The 24,372-nt window shown below is 41.2% G+C and overlaps 1 protein-coding gene across 1 annotated transcript in view; it reads left to right on the forward strand.

Moving 5' to 3' along the window:
* Nucleotides 1-3,467: 3,467 nt before the first annotated feature.
* WWC3 (WWC family member 3) overlaps nucleotides 3,468-24,372 on the forward strand; it is a gene marked incomplete at both ends in the record, with an annotated part of 99,966 nt that continues 79,061 nt past the window's right edge. The window contains one exon of the mRNA XM_080363700.1: nucleotides 3,468-3,676. Within this exon, the coding sequence (XP_080219826.1) occupies nucleotides 3,468-3,676 (209 nt within the window). The remainder of the gene's footprint in view (nucleotides 3,677-24,372) is intronic.

A 24,372-nucleotide genomic window follows, 5' to 3' on the forward strand; every position in this document is an offset into this window, starting at 1 on the left:
AAACTTTGACCAGAGAGAATATAAGGATTTTTTTGTTTGTTTGTTCAAGATTTAGAGAGCTGTAACCTCTCATTTGCAGAAGCAACTACAGTGCACCTGAAAATCTTGGACTTGTCCTTTACATAGTAGCGTATGCATCCTCAGCTGCATTTACAATGAATCCGTGAGATCCAGGCCGCACTAGAAATACAGCTCATGTTTTACACAGAACATGTGCATCATAATTTTGCCTGAGAAACCACAGCCCAGCCAAGTCATTTTCTGGCTCTAAGCTGGAGCAATTTGCCAAAGTTAAGACAAGAATTTAGTTGAAGGGGTATGAGCTAAATGAAATGTTCCACATTCAGTCCTGTCATTTCTCCTCTTGCCCACTGCTGTGTTGAGCTCCCCACCTCCATTTGAAATCTTTTTGCTGCCTCCATGGTCAGTCCCACACTGTTTCTGCAACCTCTGTCCATAGGTTTCTTTGTTTTTCTTCACTCTCTCTTGGGACTCTGGGGACCGATAAGGAAGAACCAGCCCATGTTGGAGGGCAATGCAGCACGTATCCACAGCAGGGCTAATTAGTCTTGATGCATTATTATAGCAACTTGGCTCTCCTGCTTCCAGGTATTATGAACTAGTCCAGTGTCTTGGCGTGGTACTGTGCTGTACAGACGTTGTGCTAAGGTAATTGCTGCAAGGACATTAAAAGCAATGAAGGGTAAGTTGAGCTGTGGTGCACAGAGGACAGGTGGTTTTGTTTGTTTGGTTTTTTAAACCAAACCAAACCAAAAAAAACAATCAACCAACCAAGAAAATCCAATGTCCCAAAACATTGTTAATGTAGATCTGGGCCATTTGAGAATGTCTACCTCTGCTAAATCAAACCTCTGAAGACCTGGAAGACATACTTAAAATAACAGAAACCGCAACCACTGGAAAACAAAGGGTTCGTACCATGCCTTAGCTCTGCCCTCTTCGAAATATGCCTCAAAACCACCTGTAACACACAAGTGGCACCTTGCGCCTGGAGATACTGCTGAGCTCCTGGGACCACACAAGACAGTCTAACGTCCAGTGTTTGCTGAAGCAAGACCTCTGTTGAGATGAGCTGATCCAAATGTAAGCTGTTGTGCTTTTGAAGATCAGATCTACGACCTTCCATTTGCTAAATTCTACACCTTTAACACATCTTTAATCTACTTCACCATTGCCCTCAGAGCATCATACACTGCTTTGCTTTCATCACTAAACCCACGTTAGTCTCCTATGACACCTCACTTCTGACAACAGCCCTGGGAAGAAGACTCCAGTCTGTTATGAAACACAGGTAAAATGCCTGATCTGTCCTATTATCTATACTGCCTCTCCTCATGCACTGCTCTGTCCTTTGATAAATAATGGTCTGGGGAAAGAGGGGAATAAAAGAGAGAGAAACACCTAAGAAGTCAGGAGCAAAAGTCCTCTAATTACCTGCATTTATAACCACACTGCAGCAATTAATGTTCATGGAGCTGTACCTATAAACCATGGATGCAATTGGAACATAATTGTAATTGCAATATAATCCCTGACAGGGTATTGCCAATTTCAGGGGGCTGAGTTAGGGTTGTTTGAGAATATATTGCTAACTTCATTTCTGGTTTTCAGAAGCTTGGCCTGCATTACCTTAACTATTTACAGATTTTCAAAGGTTTAGCTGAAGTCAGCGTCCTGGGGAGGCATGGAGTACCACAGGCTACCTTTAAGTTTTGGGGAATTTAATTCTAGGTGATGGCTGGAACTCTGCATCACAGTGTCCAGCAGACTCAAGTCAAATCAGACACAGCTTCTTCCACCTCTACAGGATGAGGTTAAGGGATCAGGTTGAGTTATCAAGTGAGTTGGGTGTATAATTTTCTACCATCCATTATTCAAGCATTGACAGAGCATGATCGCTCCAACTTGTGTTATCTTCAACACCTCTCTTCCACCATCATTCCTTTTTTTCCAGCAGACCTCTGTCTCTTCCCCACACGCCTATGCACATCCAGACTGCCCAGCACCCCTGTGGCTTTTCAGATTGGCACCGTGGGACACATGACCTAGAGATGGCCAGGTATGGCTCTCCTTTTCCTCCACAGAATCACAGGATGTCAGGGATTGGAAGGGACCTCAAAAGATCATCCAGTCCAATCCCCCTGCCAGAGCAGGAACACCTAGATGAGGTTACACAGGAATGTGTCCAGGCGAGTTTTGAATGTCTCCAGAGAAGGAGACTCCACAACCTCCCTGGGCAGCCTGTTCCAGTGTTCTGTCACCCTCACTGTGGAGAAGTTTCCTCTCATATTTAAGTGGAACTTTTTGTGTTCCAGTTTGTACCCATTACCCCTTGTCCTACCATTGTTTGTCACCGAGAAGAGCCTGGCTCCATCCTTGTGACACTCACCCTTTATATAGTTATAAACATTAATGAGGTCGCCCCTCAGCCTCCTCTTCTCCCAGCTAAAGAGACCCAGCTCCCTCAGCCTTTCCTCATAAGCCAAAACTATTCTAACTTGATTCTATTTCAAGGAAAACTTTGCTTTCTCAACTATGTATCTTTGCCCCTCAGTCTCCTCCCAGCTAAAGAGACCCAGCTCCCTCAGCCTTCCCTCATAAGGGAGATGCTCCACTCCATCATATTTGTGGCTCTGCACTGGACTCTTTCAAGCAGTTCCCTGTCCTTCTGGAACTGAGGGGCCTAGAATTGGACACATTATGCTCTCCGGCCCGCAACAGGCCGTGGCAAAGCACAGGCCCCAGGGCGGGACTGGACAGGTCCCGGTGGTGCCTCCGCCACCTTCCCCCGGCCCGGGCCCAGGCCGGGCGGCTGCCGCTCTCTCTGCGCAGCCGACGTGTCTGGGTTTGGTCCCGGCCTCCGCGGCACGGGGTGCGGCCGCCCGGCCGGGCCCCGCCGGTTCCCTCCACCCCCACAGGCCGAGCTGGGCCGGGAGAAGGGGCGGGGGGCTCCTCCTGCCCCGGTCCGGCCCAGCCCTCCGCGGCGTGGGAACAGTCGGGCGGGGCGGAGGCGGGGGCCGGGCCGTGGCGGAGGGAGGGAGGGAGGGAGAGAAGATGGCCGGGGCAGGCGCCGGGCGGGAGCGGTGGGAGGCGACGGCGGGGCGCTGCTGAGCGGCGGGGCGGGGGCGCTCGGGCCGGCGGGCCGAGCTCGGGGGCTAGGAGCCGCGGCGGCGCGGGGCAGGTCCCGGGCGGGGTTAGGGAGCGCGGCGGGGCTGGTCCCGGCGCGGAGCGGGACTGGCGCGGGGGAGGATGAGCCCGGCGCGGCGCAGCCGGAGCCACCCGAGTCCCGCTCCCTGCGGGGCCGCCTGTTAGTGCTGGAGGAGGAGGAAGAGGAGGAGGCGGCGGGCGGCCGCAGCCCGGGCGGGACGGGAGCTGCCGCGGCGGCGGCAGCGGGAGGGGAGCGGGTTTCGGCCGGAGCTGGGCGGCGGCCCGGCGGCGGAGCGGCCATGCCGTGGTTGAGCGGCGGTCGTCGTCGTCGGCAGCAGCAAGTGGCGGCGGGACAGGGCGGCGGGCCGCCGGCGGGCGGGCAGCGGGGCCGGGAGAGCTCGGAGCTACCGCTGCCCGCCGGCTGGGAGGAAGCGAGGGACTTCGACGGGCGAGTCTTTTACATCGACCACAACACCCGGCAGACCTCGTGGATCGATCCCCGGGACAGGTAAGGGGCGGGAGCCGCCGGCGGACGCGGGAGATCCCCGGGGGAAGGAGGGCCCGAGCACGGTTCCCGGCTGCCAAGGGGGAGAGGGCGCGGGGAGAAGGGGACAGGGAGGCCTCTCCGTCCCCCTCGGCGGCCGGGCCGGGCCCGTCGGCGACATTTTCCCTCCTCCGTCCGTGGCCGCGGGCAGGGTGTGGACGGCGGTGCCGCTGTCGGCGGGGCGCTCTGCTGCGCTGCGCCTCGCTTCGCTTCGCCCCGGGGGCGGGAAGACGGGCCGGGGGGGCCTTGTCACACCGGCCCTCCTCGGCTGGTGCGTGTGAAGACCTGGGGAGCAGCCCCTACCCTAGCGGCAGATGAGTTTCATGCCGGTGTTAATGTTAAATTAGATCAAAAAAACCCAGGGAATTAAGGCGCCTCCCCCCCAGCCCGTGGTGGGTGCTCAAACCAAGCGTTGTCTCGGTGTGGGGGAAGATGGGGCGCACAGGGCCATAGTGCCTCTGTTTGTGCCCCTCGAATGCTGTTCTAGCCCTGCTGCAGCCGGCTGGCTCGGCCATCCTGATTTATTAGCCAGGCTGAACTAATTGGCAGCAGCAGGCTGGAGGCATGCTGAAGTAATTTGGTAGATTACCTCCTCATAAAAGATAACGCTGCGTGGAGGTAAGCAAACCGGTAAATTCCTGCAGTTAATTTGACAAATATGCGGTCTGCTACAAATTACTTGTCTGCTGCGTTGTTTCGGGATCGCGTTTTCACGTCTCGGGCCTGGCGGTGCGTGGTAAGATTGGATTAGGCCTTTTCGTTTTAATTAGGGTAAATAAATACAGACAGGGTTTACATATTTCGGTAGACTGGCGTTATAAGCAATATTTAAGCATCGTAGCTTAGAACTGGTGGGAACGTGGAGTATCTGCAGCGGGTGCTGACTGGTAAATCAGCCTCGCTTGGAAGCGTTCGCCTAAAAATTTCCATGCGGAGTTAGCGAACACAAGTGTCAGTATTGTAGGTGTCTGCAAAATAAGAAACATATGTCTCGCTGTATACTTTTCTATGTTAAACAATGTTTTTATAGTAAGTGAAAGTTGGACAAGGACAGTTTGAACCTCAGCCAGAGCTACCTTGCCAGAAGTATGCCTGGAATGTTAAGCAGGCCACAGAAACATTTAAGCATAGTCTGGGTTAAAGACTGTAGTAATTTGAGCGATTCCTGCAGTCTTGCACAAAGATACATAACTGTTTAAATAGCCTAAATATTTACCTACCAGATCACGATCTTTTTGTCCCATTATTTAGATGTAAGTATGCATGCACGTATTTTTCTGCTGAGGCATCAGATATTTGTTAGTATCCTTTAGCACATTTTTTTTACAGCATGTATACGCACTTTAATGTTCGCTTAGGTTTTAAATGTAACCAATAACATAACGTGTCTGTGGCTTCTCTGCATGTCATCCTTTCCATTAAATTTCAGAGGGTATGTGGCTTTCTCTTCTGAAATATCTTTCATACAAACAATGATGGAAAAGATTTAGCCATATACTGCAGTGTTTAAATTTGGTTACAACTCATATAGTTTTACTAAAATTATTATTTCATGTTTTGAAGAAAGAATGGAAGTGCCACATGACGCTTGAAAATTTGTCTAAATGTTTCACACCAATATTTAAACTTAGTTTTATGTTTTGCATTGGGTAAGAACAGGCTGTAGAGCAGAGACTGAGACATGTACAGTGGGGCAGATAGAAAAGATGTGATGTTTTCATGAGCATGTATCAGCACTTGCTACAGAATTCAAGTAGCAGGAGCTGGTTTTATGATTGCAGAGTTAACCTCTGGTTGAGAAATAACTGCTGTTACTTTAGTGAGATGTCTATGTTCTTCTGCATAGCAGAAAATGACCAGACTTTTTGTTTCTCCTTGCAGCTATTCACATTCCCGTGGGCAGCAGCGAAGTAGGAAGGGATCAGATTAGTTGTGTTCTGCCAAAGTTTGGGAAAGGAAGGTCAGAGCACGAGGGAAATGCTACTGAAGCTGCATTTTTGCAAACAGAAGTTGAAAAAGTGAAGGGCGGAATATCTTGTATTACTTGTACCACATGTACCTCAGCATTTTGAATTTGGCATATACTAACAGAGATCAGCCCCCCCTTTTCTGTGTTTGAGTGGTTTTGTTTCTATCCAGGAGGAACTGGACAAAACTACAGGACTTCAGGCCATGTTGCACTTGATCAGGGCTCTGAGAATCAGCACCTCCAAGCTCTCCTATGGGCAGTAGTCTCATAAGCGTCCCCACAAGCTGCTCTTTCCCTGTAGCAGGCACATAGTAGTTTGTTTTTCTTTTCAGCATTCCCCTTGAGATTTCTCAGCCTTTTGTATAGTTTGGTTAATGAATTTAATTTGAAGCAGTTACTTGATTTTAAAAAACAAAAACACCCCCTCCTCCCCCCAAATTTCCTGCACTTCCCCCTCCCACCCATTTTTCCCATTGAAGCCAAGAAGAGATGGGAGTATTAATTGGAGAAGTTGAGAAAGGAGAAATGTGTTCTATGGAGGATTTTGGCATTTGGGAAAGAGAAGGCGATGAGGGGAAGTGAGGTTAGTCAAAATAATACAGATTGAGAGGGGAAAAAGGATTCAGAATTGGTTACCTTGTGATTTCTATGGTAAGAAAAAGTGGAACAAATTAAGAAAAAAGGGAGAAGAGTGACAAAATGAGCAGATTTGAGAAGCATCTTTGGTGTCAAATCAGTGGATAGGCTGGGGAAGATATCGTGTTGATCTGTGTGAATTGTGTGTGCTGAATAGATTGTGGACACTTGTCTAGCAAATCCTGTAGATCTCAGAATGGAGTCATTCAGTGCACATTTTCATCTTGCAGCAGTAGCTGTCTTTTATCTTAATAGACTAATTTCTTCAAGGCAGTGAACTGCCTTTTTATCTTGTGTTTGCACAGTACCTGTTACATTGAGATTCTGGTCAATACCTGGGGGTTGTAAATGATCTTATAAAAGTTTGACTATGTTTGTGGTTGACATTGATGGTCCTCATGGCACCAAGGATCTTACTACTGTTGCGATTTGTTACAATACTGTGTTTTCAAGTGATTAGAGCTTAACCCAAGCTGTTTGAGTTTGGCAAAAGATTTCCAAGCTGGTGTGTCTTATTACAGTTGTTGTATGTGGAAGCTTCAACTAAAATAGAGGGTTGTTTTTTTGAACAACTCTAGAAGACAGGGAATACTTCCTTCAGCTTCTTAATGTGAGTTGTCTTGTTTGTTTGAGGTTTTAAATCATCTTGTTTTGGAATGGGAGGATTTTAAACTTTTAAGGTGTAGTGGTTTTGCATGGAGAAATCATCCATTTGGGTAAATTTGAGAGGTTTTGAAAAATCAGTGTGGGCTGGGTAAAGACTTAGGTTTTAGCAGCTGTATTTGTAAAAACTTCCCTGCAAGCTGGACTGCTGGTACATTAATTGAAATCGGGGAGTTTTCCTGTCCCGTGTCCTCATCAGCATCTTATTTCTGAGACCTAAAAGCTGCTTAATTTAAGCATAGGAGAAAAACCTTGGCCTTGTACAGAAGGTGTGTTGGAACAAGTGGGGTTGGTATTGGCAATTGACAGAGGGGGGCAAATTTCAGTAGGTTGTGGAAAGCAAAGCAATTGGAGTTTGAGGGCAGGGAGAAGGAGGATGGCATCTGAAGCCTGGGAAGAAAAAAGTAGGGGAACTGGACTGAAAACCAGTAGGGCAGGGAAAAACAGGTAAGAAGGAACCAGTCTGGTGAGGGTTCAGGTTGTGAGGATGTCAGCTCTTTTCTTGGCTCTACAGGGAACCCTGAGGGAAAAGAAGGAGTGCTGAGTTTGGATGAGGAGTCTTCAGAGTCAGAAAACATGCATGCAAGACAGCATGGACAGTCTAGGTGAAGAAGGGAAGATAGTTGGAATGTGAAATATAAGAATGGTGTGTGAAATATGAGGATGGGGGGCAGGAAGTGTAAGATGTGCTGGGAAAGGAGACTGATGAAAAATCAGAATTTTAGCCATTGGAAAGAAGCAGGAAAGGCTAATAGATTTGGAACAAGGAGTCAGTCTGAGAAAGTCATTGAGCAAATATCAGTGTTGTTAGGGGCACAGAGTAGAAATGCTTAAGTGACTAATGGGCAGAAAAGTCCAGAGGTGGTAGGGTATTTTTGCTGAACTGTTTCAGGACTCCTGATTCTCATAATTTATTTGCTTTTAGCAAATATCTGTAATTACAGAGTTTTCCTCTTCTCTCTGTGGGGCAGGACAAAGACAGTCCATTACTACTATTGTTTCCTCTGTTACAGCAAGTGGCCGAGTGACATGTTCAAATCCACATGCCGGTGTGATACTGCGCAATATGATTTTTCTTTCCCCACTTAGGTTTTATATAGGAGTAGAAGACTGCAAGTAAGAAGCTTAAATCAAAAGAATATTCATGTCAGATATTCAAAGCTAGAAGATTCCAGACTTAAGTTGCTTAACTAGTTCTTGTTTTGTATTAAGAGAGCATTTTTGTGACAAATAACTTTTCCATGTATTTTCTTGCCTTATTTCATACATGGAGAGGAGCATCTGTGAGGCTAGATCAGAGGGCTGTGAAGTGGATGAGAATTACTTCTGAAGTTTTTTGCTGAAATTGGAATATGTTCCTCTCTCTAGTGAGGGAAAGGATCTTTTGGCAGACGAGTGCATGAAATGGTTAGAGAGGTAGTAGTCGTCTTCGCCAAGATAAGATAATATCTCCTGGAGTGTTGGAATGCGTCTGTCCAGAAGACAATCAGAAGCAGCATTTAAGTTTTTCACAAATGTAATTTTTCTGGGCCTAGCATAAACCCCTGCCCAGAGAGTCACGGTGTCATTGAGTATTAGAATTCAAAATTCTTGTATTCCAAAGCATCATAAAAATGAATGCAACAGAATAGTTAGTACCAGTGTAGTTTTTGCAAGTTTGCTTCAAGCTCCTATGTGTTTTCTGACTCTTCACATCTACTGCCTTTTTGTTGTATTTAGATTATCAACTGTGTTAACACACAATTTTGTTTTGAACTAGTTATTTTTGTGGAATGGGAAAACAAAGTGATTGCTGATCATTTTTTTAAAATATTCCCTCTGAAAACATTGCGACAGCTGGACAGATTTAAATCACATACTTTAGGTAACTGTGATGCAGACTATTAATGTAAAACATAAAATGTAACCTATAGGGTACAGAAATGTGTTTTTTGAAGTGATGCTTTTAAAATGTTTAAGGAGGAACAAAACTGCTGAAGTACTATTTGGTTGTGATTTTCTAAGTTGGCTTTGTAGGCTGTCAGTGCCAAGCTCGCAAGAGATGGAGATGGTTATAAAGGAGAAAAATCAGTGAGCATGAGTCTAGAATATATGCTTGCTCACGTGAGCGAAAGAGCTGAATTTATTCAGTCCAAGAGGTGTTTAAGTGGTTTGAGTACTGCTCGTTTAGAGATGATATCAGAGACTATAGAGCTTTTTTGTGTAGTAGATTTCCAATATCTGATATTCAGAAGTTGAAACTAGAAATATGTTTTTAATGTGAGTGATATTAAATGTTGGAGTAGTTTGTGCACTCCTTTAGCTCTTGAGATAAATTATCTAATTTTTATTTTCCTGATTTAAATCAGCTAGTGCTTTAAGTCCAATTGTGTATGACCATCTATTTTTACTGGCTCCATTGCTTGATGCATCATTTGACCCACACATAATATATATATAGCTAAATATGTCTACTAAGAATTGGCAGAGTAGCCATCCTTTCATTAGGAAGTGGAGAACTTCTCTATCTGGTTGTTTCTCTTAACAGAACAAGGAAAAAATCCAATTTATCCCATCACTTGAGGCATCTGGGTCCTTGCAGTTGGATCATTTGTTCACCTCAAGTGAGCAGTAAATACAGTGGACTTGATAGAACTTATATTGAAAACATTGCATATAAAGTGGGACTTGAGGTCCAGATGTTTTGCATTTTCTGTGTGAATGTCAAGCCTGGATGCAGCCACAGCGTGGATGGGAAAGCTGTGCAGCTGTGTGACTGCTGTCCTGGCATGTGACTGGGAATACATGCTGCAGCACATGGGGTTGAGAAAGGGCTGTGGTGTCCTAAGCCTTCCTAAGCAATCTACACAGATTTATACTTCAGTTCTTGTTCAGAACAATTCAGTAACAATTATAAAGGCATGCTGTAGGTGACATTTGTTTTCGAAGTTTCACATATCTATATGTGCCATCATAAATCTACTTCTCTGCCTTTCAGAAGGAATGTACATTCTTTTTTTTTGCTTCTCTTTTCTCCATCCTGACTGGTAGGTCTTCAGACAGATATTTAACTTTATATTGTGTCCAAATTCCATTAAAGTGTTTAGGATTAAAAATGAATGTAGGCACAAACATCCTGCAATTAATATTACTTGGCATTAGGTATATTTTGTGAGCTGAGTCTTTTGATTGATTGTGATAACAAGTAAATGTTAAACATCTGATTCATAGTAAATAATTTGAATTTATTGAATTTTTTTTTCCTTGATCTCAACTCTCTGATGTAAATGTTTTTAAAAAAGTAGCTTTTAATTTCTTGACAGATTTATGTTGCCTGGAAAAAAGCAATGCCTGTAGGAAGTGAGCATTCACATTTTCGTGTAATTCAACATTGTTAAAAATGAGTGCTACATCTACAGTCATTGAGGATTATAAATGCTTTTAGTATTTTTCCAGTGTCTCACAAAATAGAGGTGGGAGGTTTTCCTTATAGTACAATGACAGTGAATTATGGTTTATGTAATTGTTTTTTACTGGTTAAAATACATATCCTTTGAAAATCTAACTTAGGTAGCATAAAACTGCAAGACCTGATGCATGTGTGCTAAAGCATCAAAACAAGTATTGAGCCACAGTAACCTCATCAACAAAACCTGTTAAGCTTCTTAACATTTTGTTAAAGTGTGAGTTTTTTTTTTGTGTGCGTGTGTAGTTTTCATCTTGAAATGGAAGTATTTTCAGCAATTAGATGAGGAATGCAGACACCTGCCCTGTTGTATTTGTGTGCATGCTAGAAAGGACTAAATCAGCACTTGTGACTTCAGCAGCTTGCAGAAATGCGATGGCTGATGTTATGAGGGCTTTTTCTTGAAGGGTTCTGTAAAATGGTATTGTCTGCCTCACGTATGAGTTGGATCTTATAAACTGAGAAACTGCGATCTGTTGGGTGTTATCAGTGCTCAAAACTGTTGGAGAAGGTACTTTCCTATTCATTGTATGTATAAATCAATGTATATCTGAGTCAGTATAGGCCTGATGGTTGTGTTTATTGTCATTAACAGTGTCAAGCACTGTTAAAAGAATATTGGGCATTTGCATTAACATATTTTCTAAAGGTTGTTGAGGGAGAAGTGTCTCATCTATTATCTGCATGTGTGAGAATGCAGGATTTGAAATGTCACAAGGCTAGGGCTGGGTGTTAAGTTCTATTGTGTGGAGAAAAGAAATCCTATTTAAGATTGCATTCTAGTGATAAGTTTAGTTTGACAGTGACATCACCATGCAAAAAAATGACTTGTAGGCAATAAAGAAGAAAAAAATAGAAACTTATCTATAGCAAAGTCCTGTTAACAAGCTTCCCAGAGGTGCCTGCTAAGTGTAATGTTGGTTTATAATTTTGTGTTGTTTACCAAAAGGTAGAGCTTTGTAAAATTTTATATGAGGCCAAACAGAAGTATTTAGTTGTTATTTTTGTGAAACAAAGTAAGATTAATGCTTTTTCTGCCTACAGTTAAAAATAGAACTTCCTGCATGTCTTATCGGCTGCAGATGTGACAGTTCACATTCACCAGCAAAGCCAGCCAGTATTGCAGCTTTTAACTAATCTTCAACTGGTTTCTGGTTCAAATAAGCTAGCTAAAGATTACATGCTCTAGGTACTTGATAGGCTGAGAGAGTTGAGGTTGTTCAGCCTGGAGAAGAGAAGGCTCTGGGGAGACCATATTGCAGCCTTTCAACACTTAAAAGGGGCCTATAAGAAAGATGGGGACAGACTTTTTAGCAGGGCCTGTCGTAACAGGACAAGGGGTAATGGTTTTAAACTATAGGAAGGAAGATTCAGGCTAGATGGGAGGAAGAAATTTTTTACAATGAGGGTGGTGAAACACTGGCCCAGGTTGCCCAGAGAGGTGGTAGATGCCCCGTCCCTGGAGACATTCCAGGCCAGGCTGAATGGGGCTCTGAGCAACCTGATTTAGTTGAAGATGTCCCTGCTCATTGCAGGGGGTTGGACTAGATGACCTTTGAAGGTCCCTTCCAACCCAAACTATTTCATGGTTCTACTTTTCCCACTTCCATGGCTGCCATGGCAGGGGCAGTATGCATGCTCAGCGAGGTTTTGCAGTGCAGCATCCTTGAGTTACTGGTGACCTGCTGCCAAAAGCATCAGTGTCCTCCATGCCAGCCACATGGTTTCACCCCTCTCTTGCACTGGTGCTGGTGCTTATCTGACCTGAGAGTAAGATGGACTACCAAAAAAACTTTGTGCAGTGTTTCATTTGTTTCTTTTTGGGGAGGGTAGTTTTCAACCGGTTTAGTTCCGTAAGCTGATTTAACCTTCAGGGCAGACGTCAATTAAGTGGCTTATGTCAATTAAGTTTAATAGAATAAGGAATTGGCTTAGGCAAAAGTGATGAGTCAGTTTAAAACCTTCTCTGAGTAAAGCCTCTTTGTGGACCACAGTCCTGACTACTGATTTTTAAAATACCCCCAGAGTAAACCAACATACCTCTAAACAAGCTTCAACATAAGTTTAAAATGAAGGATTCACTTTTCAGATTTAAGATGGATGTGTAAAAGCCAACTGAAGTCAATTATATAGGTGTCAGAGTTAGTTTTTCAGTCAAGTAGCAGCACGGAAGTAGCTGTTAAGAAGTGAGAAGGCTACCAGCAGCAGAACTGATAATGGGAACTGAGTTTGGGGTACCAGCAGCAGCTTGGGAATGCTCATGAAAGGTTTGGGGAAGTCAGTGATGAGCCTTGCCATTGCTGGCAGGGAGCAAAGTTGGTGCATAAGGGGACTGGATGTAGGAGCAGACCAATGTCTTGAGAGTGTGTCGGCAGCACGGTACCTCAGAGCTGTGTGTGAGAGGGAACTGGGTATAACATCAGCTACATGTGGGGAAGATCCTGACAGCAGAGCACCTCTGAGGAGGATCTTGGTGAGGTGTAGAAACTTGCTTCTTACTTGGAAAATGGCTTTGTCACCAGTGTTTGGAGCTATAACTCATGAAAAGATTGTGGTAGTGTGACTGAGGAATTTTTTAAGGGACCTGAATGGGTTAAGGTTGGAATTGCCATGTTGAAGAGGAGGAGGCTGTAATATTTAAATTAGATGAACAAGATTCTTGTCTGCTTATGGAGAGGAGCAAAGAGTTTGGTGTTGCATTTTTGCTTTGCTGCCAATCCTAGCCCTATTTCATGGAGATAAATCTCTCAGTTCTTAACTAGTCATTAATGGCAAGGGAATGGAGGTATAGGCTTTGTTCTGCCATGCTACAAGGGTCTTGATAATTTCTTGATTTTGTTCCAGATAGGGAAATTAATTTGGACTTTGTGCAATTAGGGTGTGCTAAAAGCATGGCGAGACATGATCTGTCACTTTTAATGGCCCGTTGAGTCGTTTGAGTCAGCCATTTAATACAGCTAGCCTCCGAGCAAGGCTTGCTCTAGATATGTTGCATGATCAAACAAGCTGGAGTATTTCTCAGTTTGTTTCTCTGCTTGTCTTTTTGTGGGTGTTTGCTAGGGTAGGAAAGGCTCTTGCATCCAGTGATGAGCTTGGTGGTCTCTCTGTGATTTGCAGGATGGAGGTGATTCTGTGCTGGGTTGTTAGCTCTTTTGCTCTTTTGGCTGAAGGAGCTGATTACCATCAAGAGCTGAATTATTAAATATCAAAAACTGAAGGGACTAGCTGTTGTTTTTTTGGTGGTTTTTTTTTTTTAAATTTGTGTCTTCAAAGACTTTTCTATTTCAGTATATGTAATTGGCAATGGGACAAAAATAAAGTACAGTGATATCAACACCCTTGAACCAGCAACAGAGAATCAAAGACTATCTTTCATAGCTTTCTGAAAGAGTTATTTTCAAGATGAAATATCTATGGAGAATCTTGTTGAAACTGTTTTGATTTGTATTATACTTAGGCTGAAGCTCTTTCACACACACAGTGGTTAGGATTCTTTATGGCAAAATGCAGAGTTTGGTACTAAAGCTGAAAATGCATAATATTTCAAAATTGATTTATTTAATCTTGGATTACAGTTTAAACAGCCAAAAATAAGACTTTAAAAAACTTTAATACACCACACATTATTAGTAAGAGTTGCTTATCTACGTTTGGGAAGGCTGCTGAAGTACTGCATAATTATCTAATACTGTAGCATAAACAGTTTGTGACACTCTTGTTAAAGGAGAATACAGTCCAAAGTTACTTGACTTGAACAGCAATTCCATGCATGCTTGAAAGGGAATTTCAGAATAAAAAGTAAACTGCCTTTTTTTTTTTTTTTTTGGCAATGTAACGTTATTATTAGATGGAGAAAGCATTGCATGTATTTGTAAATTACTGTTTAAACACTTGTGTGTCTTCTGCTTCCCCTGGATTACATCTTTTGGAGAAGAATAAGATTCACAGTATGAAAGATATGATATGGCACATACGTAAAAATCCCCGAACCCCGAACTTCAGAAGAAGTTAACCACAAAGCCTAAGAAAAATGGATGTAATGGCCATCATGGCTATTGGATCATAGATCAATTTTAATAGCATCTGAATAGTCTCTAGCACTATAATTGTTGACTAACACAAATTATTGATAGTCATCAGGTTATGAGCTAGAGAAAGCATTACTAACCTCGCCTTTATATAATAAAAAAAAAAAAAAATTGGAAATGCATGTTAAGACTGGAAATGCAATAGATAATTTGTCAAAATTCAATTAAAGAACATGCATATTTGTATTGCATATTCATATATATATTTCCAACTGTATGCATTGCACTGAGTGATGATATTAAAAAAAAAGGCATACGCTACCTTGTGTTGGTTTGCATTGTCTTATCTTTGCTTTTATGCCAGCTCATAGTTTATTCAAGGGAAAACCTAGCGGTGCTCTGGTGGTTGTGGGTGTGCTGAGATTTGTGATAAATAGGCACCATGTGCTCAAGGCTCTGCAGAGGCATTTGAATTCCACTTCTGTGTTTAATGTAGCTGTTTAGTTGGGCCAATTAAATTAAAGAATTATTTGTTTAGAAAAATGTTAGTAGTACCAGCTTGCAGAACAGATGGTTAGAAATGCTGTCTTTTGAAATGATGGTATAATTTCTCCTGTGTCTTGAGATTCCTTTGAGTAATCAAATACAGTCCTTCCCTAAATACACTTACATGTGTGAGCTTCCAGTTTCTTCCTTTGACAATGCTTCAGTGAGTTCTTTTAGGAGTACTGTGATAATTGATTGTAACCTACTTTTTAACTGCAGTTTGATTTTGATGCTTCTGTCTTGTCTGTACAGCAAAAGACATACTTTTGAGGTAAATCTCCATGTTTCACAGAGGCTTTAAAAAGTGATTTTCCTGAAAAGGAAAGCAAAAGCATTTTAGTTAAAAATGGTCAATTGTTTTTGGATTGGCTTTGTTTTCCCTCTGAACTGGTTAGCCATAAATTTGTGTTGGCTTTAGGGGAACTTTGGGAGTAAAACTCATGTCATCAAGAAGAAGAACTGTTGTGAAAAGTTTTTGATTTCGCACAGTTCTCAGCCCTTGGAGACTGCAGCTTAATGCACACATGGTACAGTATTTTAATGTACTTGTTTGTAGTCAGGACCTCAGAAAGAAGCCACTCTCTTGTTACGTGTGTTAATAAAAAGTAGCTACAACAAACTTATATAGGAGTCAAAGAAATAATGGATTTCTTAAGCCTTTTGCCTTAGTGGAGGGGAGTGTGGACGCAGGCAGAATGAGAGATTTTAGGGCTTGGCCTGATCCTTCCTTTCATGTCGTTTGTATTTAGTAGTTCTCTGCACTTTGAGAGTCTTGTGTACTGATTCAGCTGAACTACTACTTGATTTCTTGTAACACCATGTAATGCACTGAATTTAAGAAGCATTTTCTTTGATCTTAATGAATGGGTAGTTTCAACTAAGTTCCTCTGAATTGATCTGCAGTGTGGAGTACGGTTACTGTTCTTGAAGTGTGTTAGTTAAGTGCCTTCTATTCAGGAAGATGATGATGTTGAGGAAAAAAATTAACTGGTAAACTCTGCATGCTTAAGTAATATCAGAGTTGTAAGTTGGGATTTTATTGTTTTGTGTTTTTTAATAGGGTATAGCTACATTTTTTTCCCCAAGTAATAGCAAAATAAACCCTTTAGTTTTTGCTTTAAAAAGAAAAACTTTAGCTTATTTGTGGAGTGAAATGTCAAGATGTTAATGACTAGTCTGACTCTTGGATTCTGATTGATTGGTGGGACTGTCAAGATACTGTAGTTCCAGGAATTTTTTTTCTTATTGTGAAATAAGCTGATTTGTGAATTCCTGTTTGTCTTTTTTAAGTAGTTTCTATATGTGCTTATATGAAGTTTTAGAGAAGTGTTACAAATTTCTTCAGTTAAACATGACATAAGTCTTTCAGGCAAAAAGTCCTTTTAGTCCACAACCAGGTATCCAGACACAAACATATAGGAAGGAGTATCTGAATGTTTTGTACAATGTCATTTAATCATCTGGTATTTCAGCCAGCTTACCATCTACAAGGTTTCTTACAGCTATAGCCTCAGTGCTTCTGTTGATAAACATTATTCTGACCTTACAGTCTGGAAAGCTGGAGTTGAGAAATGTTTGCAGGTAATGATCTGTGGAAGATTTGCTGAGCCATGATCACTTGTGTTGTGTTTTAGTGTTGTATTTTTTATTTATTAAAAAAAGGGAAAAAAGCACAGAAGTGTTTCCTATCCTTTGCTGTGAATGTCAGTCAGAACCTCCTGATGATTTATACTAAATCTGTTCTCAGGGATTCAGGGGCATCCTAGGGAATCATCAGCTACCTTAATTTTTAATACATTTTCAGAAACAACTTGTGGGAACCTTGGCACAAATTCTGATATCCCAACTTTTTCTCTTCTAGGAGTGTGTCATGTGCTTAGAAAAAAAAAAGTCTTTTCCCAGAAAGCTATCTAAAAAAAACTTGAACATTTTGTTGAGCTTAGGTATAAACCTGTTTATATGCTAAGCCAGGTCACAGGATGTTTTTCTATGACCCAATAAAAGGCAATTCACCAGATGGTTTATATGATACAGATATATATATTTTAAACAAACAGTCATAAATTTTTTCACAATATTTTGGAAATACGACTGACTAGATAAAGTTCCAGCGATTATGGAAAACAGTCAACTTTTGTAAACTTCTCCATTCCACTCAAGTATCAAGCACCTTGTATGTAGAGCTTGTTATAGGTACAGAGTAAACTCTCTTTTACCAGAGTATGCTGTAATATTGTGTTAGATAATTGCTGGGAGTAATCTTGTAGATCTGTCCATGCCTGTTCAGAGCTTCTGTTTGGTAATAGGATGATGTAGCTGATCTTGTTCTCTGGACATCTGCCTGCTAGAAGTGAGCAGCGTCCGCTCTTCAATTTCACAGTACCTGCTAAACAACTCTAAGCTAATAATACACTTTCATTGCTGTTGACTGGGACTCAGTTTGGATCCTTGAGTTGAAGACTTTCTCCTTTGTTGGTTTCTGACTTGTATGAAGCTTTTTGGCCATTACCCAATTCTTTCAGAAATAGCATCTGAAAGAGAATATTGCTAGTGTTTTTTTCTTGTAATGGTTTACATGTAAGGGGTTCTGATTTATTTATTTATTTATTTAAATACAGCTGCATCATTTTATCCTTAAAACTTACTGCAATAAATTTCTGGAATATCTTCTGAATGCAATTATGTATTGTATGTGAACATCTGGGGTTTTTGAAGTCTTGCACATATGACCGTTTGCCTACCCTGTTCTTCAGGTACTTGTTTTATTCTTTCTGAAGTCAGTTGATAAATAAAATAAATATATATATTTTTTTTTTTTACCTTAACCACAACCATAAGTTTATTTTCTTTACATTTAGAATCTATTGAACATTTATAAAAGGCTTTTCTGTCCTGTTTAAAAAATAAATTACGCTATGTCTAAAACTTTGGTTCCATTAGGAACACCCCAAAACTGTGGAGAGTTTCCTGGCTGTGGAAATTTTCTCCCTGCCTTCCAGTCCATGAATGGTGTGCTGTAAAAAGCAAGTCTTTTGAGATCATGTGTTCATTTTTCTGTCATTGGCCTTTTATGTGTGTGCTCTGAAGCTTGTTTTTCAAAGTGGATGAAGATTTTAATACCTGTATCCAGACACTTTTAGGATGTTTCCTGTAAATTTAAAAAAAAAAAAAAGTTTTCCTGAGATGTTCTAGAGATTAATATCCTCTTTACTGTGGTGGCTGTCTCAAAATAGGAATACATAGTTTTTTTTTCTCTCCATTACTGAAGATGGTCAGATGTCCAGAATTTTTCAAGAATAAATGCCAAATAGTTGTCAGGGCACTTTGGTTAAAGAATTTCTGAGCATTTTAAGATACTATACCTGGTAGAATTTAAAGTACTTGAGTTCTGGTGGGGTTTAGGTTTTGAAGCTTTTTTAGCCTTTTTTTTTTTTTCAGGTGAGGGAAATCTGTGTTATGAATAGAATGCTAATACAGGAGATTTTCCTTGAGTCCACATTCTACTCATTTTATATAGTGTCTGTTTGCTGGCAGAGGCATGCTTTTTTTTTTTTTTTTTTTTTGGGTAAAAATAGCTTGCAGCTTATTGAAAAACAAGGCAGACCTGTGCCTCAAAATCCGAATGAAACTGCTGCTTAGATGAGGCTCTAAAGAGGGCATTTATATGTTGTGGAATGAATGGCATGCCTGCGCTAACTCCTGCAGGCCGGCTATTTCCAAGGTATCAGCCAGAGCTGTATGTGCCGTTCGCTTCCCCCTTCAGACACGAAGGTTTCTTCCTTGGCGAGCTCCTGGCCCCAGTGGGTAAAAGGGGGTGGAGGGGGGCAAGAAAAAACCGAGCAAGATAACTACATGTGTGTGTTTGCTTTTTATTTTCCACCCAAACTGTGATAGTTCGTGGGCTCCTTGTGCTTCGTGAGCTGGCGTTGTTTTTCTAATCATTGTTCTTTGAACAGTGTAGTTAGGAATTTCCTGTTCACGTTTTACTACAATGGTTTGTTTAAAATGATAGACCGCAGTCTTTTTCCTGACCTAAAACTAGATTAGCCTTGAATGTCGAAGAGAAGCTGGACAAATAAAGAGGAGAGACTGTATTTGCTTATGTCATGGGGAGAGGCCTTTTAACCATGGTCTCAGTTATATCAAATACCACAAGTCACGTTTCTTAAATATTTATTAAGAAAAATAAACATAGTAATTGTATGAACTGGCATGTCTCCAAATTCCTATCTCTTTGATTCTCATGAGTGAGTTGCTTTTAATCAGGAGAAATATTTTTAATCAAGACTCTGGTATCTACTGAATTGCTGAATTCAGTGTTACCTCAGTTCTCTCCTCTCCCCTCCACCCCCCTGTTGTTACATTTATAAGATGCAACAAAATTAACCTCAGCAAAGTTCAAGTTATAGAATGTGATGACAAACTATGAGGAAATACTCAAATTGGGAATTAAACTGCCTTTTCTCAAGGCATCTGGTGCCTGTGCTAAGGAAAAAGTTCCGTAGTCTTCAGATGTATTGCCATGTTTGCTTTCAGATTTTGGGAAAAAAGTATCTCCCAAGCCCAGCAGTCTTAGATGCACAAGGAAATGCAGCGTCCCTATCATACAAGTTATGTTTATTTAGGACATGTTCGTTGTATAACACTGCTAATCTGTGTATGTAATGCACATCTGTATTGATGGAACAGTTCAGGTAATAAAGCAATTGATTTTTATCTGGGAAGAGATTAAATTTCAGTGTTTAAACACAATATATGACCTCCACTTTGGGTTTTTATTTTACAGAAAAATTACTCTGCAATGTATTGTTTTATGGTGTGGCATGAAAGCTTTATCCAATTTTGGAGGGATGGCGTATTGACCTGCCAGAGTTGGCTACTGAGATCGTTACTGACAAGTGTCAAACATGTTATACCATGCTCTTGGGTATTTTTAATGCAAGAATGTATGTGAGAATGTGCATGTGAAATTCTGATAAACCTGCTAAATGGATTTTTCAGACTGGGAGATGTCAGGTTTGTAAGATTGTGGAGTCTACAGCTGATATGATGCACAGGCATGTCATTACAAGGGTGTTGCCAGTTAAAATACTCAGCTGTTATGGTATTTCCAGCTTAGCATCTAACTTTGTTCCACCCAGCAAATAGTCACATAAATAGGACTAGCTGTGGATTTTTAAAGGAAATATTTCATGTATTTTTAAAGAAAATAACATTTGGAAGAGAAAATATTTGGGTAGCTTGCACGTGAATGTCCAGGGTAGGGCAGGGAGATGCCTTGCAGGGTACTGAGCCTGACATCCTGAAGAAGCTCGCAGTAGATGTTATGTGGAAAATGTTACCATTTATAGAGATCAGGTATTTCCGTGAGTACCAGAACTAATGAAGACTGGTTTCCTGTGGGTTTGTGTCTTATGGCTGATTGACTTCGGTGTCTGGGAAGGTGAAAGTTCTGGTGGATGCTTTTTACCTTCCATTTGGGGTATTTGCATCTACTTGCCTCCCAAGCAGATTTTCTGATACCTGATTAGGTGTAAACTTGGCCTTTTTGGTTTCTACTAGGCTTCCTACTTGTATAAACTTTCATAGGTATTTTAATTATCTAGGAGATTTCCCTAAAATTTGAGACTTACCAGTGGAATGAAAACCAAATAGACTTAGGTCTATTAATGTTGTTATTAATAGAAATCACATATCCACATTTTTATAGGAGATGGGACTAGAAGCCCTCTTTTTTAGGCCCCTGTTGTCTGCTAGCTTTTAGTAGCCAGTTCATTGAAACAGCCCAAAAACAAGTGATGCTTTTACCTAATAAGTAATAGAAATACATTTTGAGATTAGTGTGCCAGATGTTATGGTATGGACTTGAACTATTTTATATATATATATGAAATATATATATCGTTCTGTGGTGTGTGTGCAATGGATGCACTATTCCCCCTCAAATGGAACACAGCATTAGACAGACAGAAGTTTGCAGTGTAGCTGTGGTACCCTGTCAGGCTTTTAGGTTTCATTTTCTCTATGTGTCAACAGACAGTGCAACTTTCAGTAGAGATCCAGAGTCCTGCAGAAGGTTTATCAGCGAGTTCCCTGCTATTAATGTGCCTCTTGGAGCTGATAGTGGTCATTTTTTATTCGTAAGGATGAGAGATGTGTCTTGTGAAATACCGTCAAGGGTGGTAGATGCCATTGGTTTTACTGTCAAAGATTGTTCACTTTGGTTTTGACCGTCATTAAGCATATATTTTTTTCTACTTGAAAAAGCTGGAGTTCAGTAAGCTTGGGTGTGAATAAACAGGGCTTTCAATCTTCCATGTGAGTGCTTTTCATGTAGCAATATGGGTGAGTAGTTTATTCCACTAGATGAAGTAAGTGAGGTGAATAAGGTGAGTAAGCAATTTCATTATGAGACGCTCTCAGTTGTGTCTAAATGCTATGTTGCGAATTTGGCTCATGCTTTGAACTGGTTGGGAGCCAGGTGGCTGTGGTTAATTCATCACCGAACCTGAGCTAACAAGCCCTGTGTAGGTCAGGTTGTATTAGATGGAGCTTCGTGTCACACTGGAGTAGCTGGAAGCTGTAGGATAGGACAGAACTGCTTTGGGTCTGCTTGAAACATCCCATGTAGAAAAACTGTACCAGTGTTTGCGTGGAGTAATTAAATTGACTATACGAATTTACTGTAATGTTGCTTTTTTTGCAGAGATGAGTTAATGTTCTTTTTGTGCAAGTTGTAGGCAATAGTTATTTCTTGTAAGGTTGTATTTATGAAGCATAGATAAAATGTGTAGTATCATAGGATGCCTCACCAGTGTTTGTTAAATGGATTCACAACTTTCTTACCTGTTGATTTGCAATAGTATAGCATTTTGTATGTAATAAAGCTATCTTAACCAAAGATCTTTCAAATAAAGCTATGACTTCAGGAAGATTTCTAATATAATCCAACACAATGGCTACTTGAAAGGATAAGTCGAATCTTCAAAGTAGACTGTTAAATTTCTCTTTTCAAATACTTGATAGAAACAGAGAAGTGCCTTTAAGTTTTTCTTCCCAGTCTTCCAAAATCCTGCTTTAGATTCTTTGCCCTATCTCCCAGCTGTATTACTGCAATGCGTTTTCTGACCTTTTCTACTTGTTGTGAAATATCAGTCCTAAAATGTCATTTGTCTATTGTAATCATGCCTCTTCAAAGTGAGAGAGGGTATAGTTCAGTGGTACTAGTTTGCGATTTGGGAGATGAGGGTTCAGTTCTCTGCTCTGCCACTTATTTTTTTTTGTGTACTGTAGGTTTTAAACTCCTAGTATCTGGTGGTCAGGTGAGTACTAATTATGGTATTTCTTAACTTTACAGTGGTGTTCTGATTACAAATGAATAATGTGATTGTACAAATACAAATAAAACGAGTGATGTAAAGATTCAGTTATCTTTTTTTTGGCCTTGTTTGCTAACGTTTGTGCTTTTCCATTGTGAAGCACTTCCTAAAATCAGTGATACTTGAATACTTTCAGTTACAGCCTTCCAAAGGCAGAAAACCTCAGTTTCCTGCGTATTTTATTACTTATATATTTGAAATAAAGTTTTGCTGATGACATCAGGAAGAAACGTAGCAGTAAGCAAGTTTGATATGAGGACAGAATGGTGTGGTCTCTCCCTCCCTCTTCCCCCCTCTCTTTTCTACCTTGTTATCAAAGGCAGCATTAAAGAAGCATTAAAAATTGTTGGTTTATTGATCTTTGTATTACATTGTGCTTGCCAAGCACAATACGGTAAATGCAGATATGTGTTAAGCTGTGTCTTTTAGCTGTGTAACTTGAGTTGAAAATTTTATTTGTATTAGGTTGATGTGGGCAAGTAACAGGTGTCTGCCACAGTACAAAATGGTTGGTGGCTCAACCTGTCATGGTTTTATTTGGTGAAAGCAGTAGCCATAAGGTCATCAGCATACTTTGGGAATTAATAAGATGTGTGTGACTATTGACAGCTTGCAATAGGAAAAACGGTAGCTGTAAATGAGTGTCAAGTAGCCCTCCAATTTCTCCTGTGTGACACTGCATGGTAAAGCTGTCCATGTGTGTTGCTCCCGTGCCAGCCCCTGAGATGGGACCTATGCCAGGAGCTGGAGCAGCATGGTGACCAATAACAAAACCCAAGGGAATGACAGGAGGATGTGCTGGGGAAGTTCAGATTGAACGTTAATAAAAGTTCTTCGTGCAGAGGGTGGTGGAGTACTGGAACAGGCTCCCCAGGGAGGTGTCATGGCCCCAAGCCTGGCAGTGTTCAAGAAGAGACTGGACAATGCCCTCAGACATGGACTTGATGATCCTTGTGGGTCCCTTCCCACTCAGGACATTCTATGATTCTATGGTGGGGCTGGGGGGCAGCTGGCAGCATGTAGGCATTGGCTGCCATCAGCTCTGAAGGGTTGGGGTGGTGCCAGAGCTGTGAGAACGCATTTGTGTGATTCCAGGGAAGAAAGATGGAGACAGGGCTAAGAAAGGAGAGTTTTTGTTGTTTTTCGGCTGGCTAAGGATTTTGTACAGTCAAAACTTACACAGATAAAAGTGTGTGCTTAACAGCAATGTAATGGGAACAGAGTAATCTGTGCTGTTAATGGCTATGTGTATGGGAAAGCACATGTCTGACCTAGAAGGTGTGTTTGAGAATGCTTTTGTAGTTCTCTTGGAAATGGGAGATCAAAGACCTGGAGGTTCAAAACAATGGAAGAATGTGCTGGGATTAATTGTACAAAGTACACAAGAATGAGCTGTTTGTTGAGGACAAGGTGAATTCATTTTCATGGCTACTTTTGAAAGAAGCAAGAAATAAAAATAAAATTAATTTAGGGTCTTTGGCAATATTCTTTTTTCTTCTGAACATTAAAGTTTGATGGATGTTAAAAATTGCCAGAAGAACTTGTTCATGATTAGAGTATCTCATAATATCTTTAATACCTCTTAAATTTAACTGCGTGTTAGACAAGCTGCTATTGAAAATGGCATTTGTGCGATTTGTTTTACTTTTAAAAGCAATTAGAGTCTATATACAAGAGCTCTTTAAACATTTTTGTTTACTTTTTTGCTGTTCTTGGGTCACATAAAACGTTACATTGTGAAATCATTTTGGCTCAGTTGTCAATAAATTCTGTGTCATCCTTTTAAGTATTCTAGGTTTATATTATGGCAACAACAATGCCATCCTGTCCTTTGCTTCTGTCAGCATTCATTTTCTGGGAAGAAGTAAATGCTGAATAGTGTCCCTTTTATGTGTTTGCTGGAATTTTGAGAAGTGCAGATTATTTAATTGGTAGAAATGTGCTTGCGTCCCTGGGTGTCTGCCCTTAGCATTGCTGTAGTGCCACCTCAGAAA

Source organism: Nesoenas mayeri (assembly GCF_963082525.1).
Source record: "Nesoenas mayeri genome assembly, chromosome: 1".
NCBI lineage: Eukaryota > Metazoa > Chordata > Aves > Columbiformes > Columbidae > Nesoenas > Nesoenas mayeri.